At 36.6% G+C, this 7,245-nt stretch overlaps 1 protein-coding gene across 1 annotated transcript in view; it reads right to left on the reverse strand.

Annotated features, from left to right (window-relative positions):
* Nucleotides 1-847: 847 nt before the first annotated feature.
* Nucleotides 848-7,245, reverse strand: part of BCO1 (beta-carotene oxygenase 1) — a 64,807-nt gene continuing 58,409 nt past the window's right edge. The window contains exons 9-11 of the mRNA XM_044659583.1: nt 6,643-6,737; nt 4,303-4,414; nt 848-1,038 (exon numbers count right to left, since the gene is read on the reverse strand). Coding sequence (XP_044515518.1) covers nt 848-1,038; nt 4,303-4,414; nt 6,643-6,737 — 398 coding nt within the window. The remainder of the gene's footprint in view (nt 1,039-4,302; nt 4,415-6,642; nt 6,738-7,245) is intronic.

The following is a 7,245-nucleotide window of genomic DNA, read 5'->3' on the forward strand; positions in this document are numbered from 1 at the left end:
TGCTTTAATATAATATATAATTTATTTTAGTGACTTTTTTGTGATGAATGCTCATTATGAAAAGATTTTTTTTAGTGCTAGGTAAATAATTTTCCCTCAAATAAATATTTGTTGATTAATTTCAAACCTAGACTTTTGAGAGGCAGATGGTATATTTGAAAGAGAATTGTACTGTATGTCTGGAGAGACCAGCATTCCATTCCTATCTCTTGATACCTACTACTTATTTGACTATGGCTAATTCACTGAACCTAAACCTCTCTGAGAGGTTAGTTAAGAGACCTTAGCTTCCTTATCTGTAAAATAAACATAAAAATAACAATACCTACTTCTCAGAGTAGTTATAAAGATCAAATGTGCTTAGCAAATTTTAAAGCACTATCTAAATGTCAGCTTTTATTATTATTACTATTTTTAATCAATTTTTGTGATTTCATTGGTGTGAACTCTCTATACCAGTACAGATTAGCAATTCATCCTTGAATAATAGTATTATAGAGTTTCCTTGGACATTATAACTTGTGTCATGGTTACTTAAGTGGTGTATGTTAGAAGCAGACCTTACAAGCCTTCTTGACTCTTTACCTCTTTTTCCTGTGCAGTTCTTCTCTAGGATATCTTTGTACTCTTTACCATGCTGCCTCTAATTGCAATTATGATTGCAGTGAAATTAAATAAAAGGCATTGAACTTTGCTTTCTTCTTTCCACTTAATGTACAATCCCAAGAATAAAAATCAAATAAAACTATATCAGTTAAGGAAAACATTTTCATGGTCCTATAGGATTCCACACAGTTTGTCTGTTCCCAACTATTAAAGTACCATTACTCTAGGTTAGTCCACTAGATTAGTTCATAAGTGCATTATCTTCTTGTTCTTCAGGAGAAATCACAGAGGGAATGAATAGCCCATGTAGATCCAGGTGTATCTCTGCATCAACTGATGCCCGAGCCAATTCTGTAAATTGTTTTGCATCCAGTATAAGCAAAAAGGGTGGTTTCTTGGGATCAGTGGAGACAATCACTGACAATATAATACCTTTAAAAGAAAAAGTGAACAAGTTTGGGAAAAGTTGTTTTTTTTTCTAATTCCAAAATGAAAAGAGTCTTCATTAATGCTAAAAATCTAAGCCCGAGGGAAACAATGTGGGTTGGGTAATAAAGATTTAAATTCAAAGAAGAAAACTTGTAGGTCGAACTTAGACTTTTTCCATTCTAATCATCAACATTCAAAGCAGAAGAATGACAATTAGCATGACCATCTGTTGCCTCCTTATAAAATGAGGAAGGGACATACATAACAATAATATCTAATGCAACTTTGGAATACTTTTGGAATATATATTTTGGAAATATTGATAGTGACTAGTTCTGACTAATGGCAAATATGACTTTCATTGTGCCAACTTTGTGCCAATCCCTATTGCAAATAGCATGTATGCTGCTTCTTTGTCTTCCCATCAGGAGAAAACACAGAGCATCCAAGGTATTCAACCCAAATTATTGAAGAAGTAGGCCCAGAGCTAACAGTTTGTGCCTCAGACACAATCCCCCAGAGGAAGTTTGGAAGTACATTTAACTGGATAGAAGGAAGTTTGTCCTGTAATTTTATTCTTGTAAAATGAGGAGCTATTATTGTATGTTGGACTTGAAATCAGGAAGATTCAGATTCAAATTCTGCCTCTGAGCCTTATGAGCAGGTCATGGGAAAGCCCTTTATTACTGTGTACCCGAGCTTTCTCACCTGTCAAATTGAAATGGTTATATCTGTAGTGACTACTTCATTGGATTGTTGTAAGACTCAAATGAGATTAAAATAAAGAAAACACTTTTCAGACATTAAGCAATATACAAATTAATGCTAAAGTAAAGTAGAATCTGAGAAATAAGAGATAGGAGTGAGGTACTGGGTAGAGCTATGGACCAACTTGAGGGATTAGGAAGATTAGCCACTGGACCTGTCATGGCTCACAATTTGCCAAATTCACTTAGAACTTTTCTACATTTTCTTCTAATGTTATGTGGTGGAAAGAGAATTGGATTTTGATTTAAAAGATCAGAATTTGAATCCTATCCCTGCTACTTACTGACTGTGATTTGGAGCAAATCTTTCTTGGCCTCAGTTTCTTTTATAAAATGAGAAGGTTGGATTAGTTAATCTCTAGCTGGTGGGAAGACCATTGTATTGGCATGTTAGGGTAATAGCATAGAATTTAAGAATCAAATAAAGGTGGCTCAGTAGATAGAGTGTGGAACCTGGAGTCAGGAAGACCTGAGTTCAAATCCAGCTTCAGACATTTACTAGCTTTGTGATCCTGGGCAAGTCACTTAACTTCTGTTTGTCTTAATCCACTGGAGAATAAATGGCAAACCAGTATCTTCACCAAGACAACTCCATGGACTGTATGGTTCATGGGGTCAGGAAGAGTCAAACTGAACGACAAAAATCAAAGCCTGAACTTTCAGTGATGACAACTTAGGGTTTTTTCCTGTGTCCTATTAGGTATTTACAATGCTTTTCTCACCACGTGTGGTAGGTAGTAGAAACATTCTTATCCCTCTTTTACATAGAAAGAACTAAAGCATGGAGCAATGAAGTTAGTTGGCCTAAGGGAAACAGTAAGTCTGCAAGCTGTGGCTCAACTTTAGATCTTATGACCCCAAGAACAATGTTTTTGTCACGATTATGTTGCTATTTGAACTGTTCAAGAAGATTCTTTGTAGCAAAAAGATCAATCAAGGCAGACAGCTAATAGAGTACCCTGCCATTTCTTCTATCTTGACTGGAACTGGATGGCTCCATTGAAAGGTGGAAGAAGGGCTGTGTGATGCTTCCTGCTATAAATCTGAGTAACAGAATGTGATTTTTCTGGAATATATATTTCACTTAGGTCTGTTTAGTGGCATGCATGTGTCAATAAATCTGACCATGGCTAACAGAGGTTTCTTTCATAAAGCTGAAAGGGACTTAGGTACCAGCCAAAGTTGAGGAAACTAGGACCCAGTGAAGTTAAATGACTTACGTTAGGATACACAGTCTCAGAAGTGGACCAGAATCTAAATCTCTTGATTTCTACTCCTTTGATGTTCAGTATTACCAAAAACATTTAAAAGACATATAAAAACACTTTAAAGTTCTTTCCTTCCTTTCTGTAAATCCCCTTTTTCTTAGTTATAGGGTAGGAAAAGTAGCATCTCTGCTAAGATCTGGGACTGAGGTAGCTCTTTTTGCCTGACATTTGGCCTCCATAGCAACTGCCTCCAAGGAATGTGGAGGAAAAGTGATATATAGTAGGACCATAGTAGGAAGGCGAAGACACCTCCTTTCTCTCTTCCCTTCTATCCCATTATCATACCACCACCACCACACACATACATCTTATAAGGGACTTTATTTTTTTTTAATTTTTTTTTAATTTTTAACCCTTGTACTTTGGTGTATTGTCTCATAGGTGGAAGATTGGTAAGGGTGGGCAATAGGGGTCAAGTGACTTGCCCAGGGTCACACAGCTGGGAAGTGGCTGAGGCCAGGTTTGAACCTAGGACCTCCTGTCTCTAGGCCTGACTCTCACTCCACTGAGCTACCCAGCTGCCCCGAGGGACTTTATTTTTATGAAGGCTCATGACTTTTTCCAACTGAATCCACTTCATGGTTGGAACAACTATTCTGAACAGCCCTAATGTACTTGGGAAATCTTAAATAATAACATAGAGGCATTTCTGTGGCATTGGTCAATAAAGGATGATCAGAAACCCCTCCTCAACTAATGGGATTATTAAGTAAGACCCTAAGACCCCTTTTTCTCTCTCCATATCCATTGACTATTTGAATAGTAATCAAACAGCAACTACTAAAGAGAAAGCTTCTTTAAGGTTCCCTCCCAATAAAGGAAAATTGAGGAAAAGAAAAGTGGGAGAAATGGTTCTTACCAAGTTAGAACAATATTCAAATTGACCTGTTCCACATATTCAAAAGAAAGTCTAAAAATGCATTCATCAGTTTAAATGGTTCCAAATCTTTCCCTTCTCTCACCTATATTTCTATTTAAAGACTGGTCTAAAAACCCATAATGCATAAAGCTTGACTAATGTGGTATACTCAGGTTACATGGGGTTACATGACCAGTCTGTCAGAGGCAGAATTAAAAGCAGGTCTTCTTGGCTTGGAGACCAGCTTGCTATTGATTAGGAGACACTGCCTCTTAAGAAGTTGGTGTTGGACCTGCCAAATCCATTGCTTGAAAGCTGATTCCATGGCTTACTGTGAAAACAGTGGAGTATTCACTAGGCCAAGAACTCTTACCATCATCTTCTTGTTGTGCATTAGGTGCCGGCACAAACACAGGCTCAGCAGGCCAACAATGCTCCTCTCCCCATTTTAATGATGACTTTGTCAGAACATCAAATTTCATTATCTGTATATTGAAAAGAAAAATAGTGACTAAATTTTTGTGCTATTTTATGTTTTATATCTGACTGAATGCAAGGCACAGTCAAACTTTCTAACATGTTGAAACCTGGGTATGTGGAGGGGATGATGGGATTAGAACAACCCTCACTTTTAAAAGTAAACATTTATGGAAGATTTGAACATCTGTATAATGTTGACAGAAGAGCCGTTGGTCTGGTTTCTATTACCCATGAGCTTTACAGTAGGAATCTGTGTCATAGGGAAAATAGAATCCTAAAGGTTCTACCTACTTCTCCAAATAAAACTTAAGTTGAGTTTAACTCTTTAATAATCTATGTTGGGGGTAGCTGGGTAGCTCAGTGGATTGAGAACGAGGCCTAGAGATGGGAAGTCTTAGGTTCAAATCCGGCCTCAGACACTTCCTAGCTGTGTGACCCTGGGCAAATCACTTAACCCCCATTGCCTAGCCCTTACCACTCTTTTGCCTTAGAACCAATACACAGGATTGATTCCAAGACAGAAAGTAAGGGCTTAAAAATAATAATAATCTATGTTAATTTACATTTATGTCCATGGAGACTAGGGCAGAACACAAAAGAATTATTAGCTCTTTTTGCCTGGAAGCTATAACTTCCTTTTAAGGATGCCACATCACAATACTGATTCCAATTGAGCTTATAGTTCACCCAAGCCTGAAGATCTTCAAAGAAGCTGCTAACTATTCCTTCTCAGTACTTTATATTTATCCTAATTGAAGTTCTTCTTAGATTCAGCCCAATGTCCATCAAGATCTTTTTGGATCCTAATTCTATCATCCATTGTGTTATTTAGCTAGCCCTCCCAGCTTTGTGTTACCTATAAATTTGATGAGCAGGTGATCTCTGCCTTTATCCAGATAATATTTTTTTAAATGTTCAACAGAACAGATCCAATCATATATCCCTTAGGGTACTTTTCTGGAGACCTTTCAAATTGACACTGAATCATTAAATGACTACTCTTTGTACTAGGACATTAAATTAGTTATGAATCCATATAATTGTGTTTTCATCTTGCCCAGATCTCTCCATTTTTGTAGGATAAAGTTCTAAACTTGCAGTTGGCAAAACTTGAGTTGAAATCCTGCCTCAAAGTTTAATATCTGTGTGACCCTGGGAAAATCTACATAACCTCTTTCATCCTCAGTTTCTTCAACTGTAAATTAGAGATCATAGATAATATTATCTGTATTACAGGATTGATGAGAGGACCAAATGAGACAGTATATGTACTTTGTAAACTTTAAACCACTCTTATAAATGACAGCTATCATTATTATTATAAATGCTTTGTTAAAATTCTAATTGAAGCATATCTACATCATTTCTCTGTTCCATTAATATGTAATTAATTTATAATGTCAAAAAAGGAAATAAGGAAATCCAGTGACCAAAATTTTTTCAGTCCTTATACTCCTTGAAATTTTTGCCACATCTGCCATTTCCTCTTTCTTGTAACTCTCTCCTACCTTAATGTGTGACACCACAGTATCCTTGGGGGCAGCTAGGAGGTGCAGTGGATAAAACATTGGGCCTGAAGTTAGGAAGACCTGAGTTCAAATCTAGCTTCAGACACTAGGTATATGATCCTGGCCAAATTGCTTAACTCTTTTTGCCTCAGTTCTTCATCTGTAAGATAAACTGGAAAAGGCAACAGAAATATCTTTGCCAAGAAAATCTCAAATGGGATCACATACATTTCTGAACAACAACATAGTATTTGCTATTTCTCCTCTTGCCTTTCTTACCATTCCTCTGTCTCCTTTACTAGTTTCTCCTCCTCTTTATTATCCTTTCAATATGGGAATTTTTGAAAGTTTGGTATTGACCTGCTTCTTTTCCTTCTTGACACTATTTCCCCCTGAGAGTTCTTTCATTTTCATGATTTTAGCTATTACCTACATGTTAATGACTTGGAAATCTTTACCTTTAGACCTGAATTCTCTACTAAGTGTTAGTCAAATGCTCTACTAAATATTTGGATATACTGATATCACCTCAAATCCAGCACTTCCAAAACTGAACTCATCACCACCCTGCCTTCTATGAACTGGCACCCCTTCCTAGCTTACCTATTTTTGCTACTGGAACCAGTAGTCTTCTATGCATTCAGGTGTGTCCAACTTAAAAGCAAATTGGGTTCATCATCACAGAAACCAGTGGGTGATATTTTAATAATCTTTAAATATGTTACCTTTGTTGGAATTGGATTCCACTGCACCTCTGCTGCATAAATATATCTGTATTTTTTCCCATTATGAGCATAATTAATACGAGGCAGCTCAATCCCTAAAAGAAAAATGATTCAAGTAAAGACTCCAAATAGATCATCAAAGGGACATCAAGAAGATCATTCACCTCTTCATTGGCAAATTCTCCAACCTTGTTTCTGTTAACAATAATAGTTCACATGTATATGCATCTTAATGGTTTTGAAAAAAGTTCTTTATTCACCTTATATCAAGAAAGGCAACAGGATATATGTAGAAATGCACTGGCTTTGGTTTTCAGAGACCTATTCTGAGTCCTGGCTTCTGCTCTTTGGGTGCATTGTAACCTTGAGCAGGTGATTTCCCTTTCTAGGCCTTGATTTCCTCATCTTTGAAATTATGGAATTAGGTTAGAGAGCTCTAATGTTATGTCCAGTGCTATAAACCTATATTAATTTGAGCCTTATAACAATCCTACAAAGTGGATGGAGATTATTATTCCCAATGATGATGAAAATGAAGATAAGAAAAATCAAATAAAATTTCCAAAAGCCAGTGGTAGACCTAAAATTTGAGACCAGATCTTC

This window comes from Gracilinanus agilis, chromosome 2 (assembly GCF_016433145.1).
Source record: "Gracilinanus agilis isolate LMUSP501 chromosome 2, AgileGrace, whole genome shotgun sequence".
Taxonomy (NCBI): Eukaryota; Metazoa; Chordata; class Mammalia; order Didelphimorphia; family Didelphidae; genus Gracilinanus; species Gracilinanus agilis.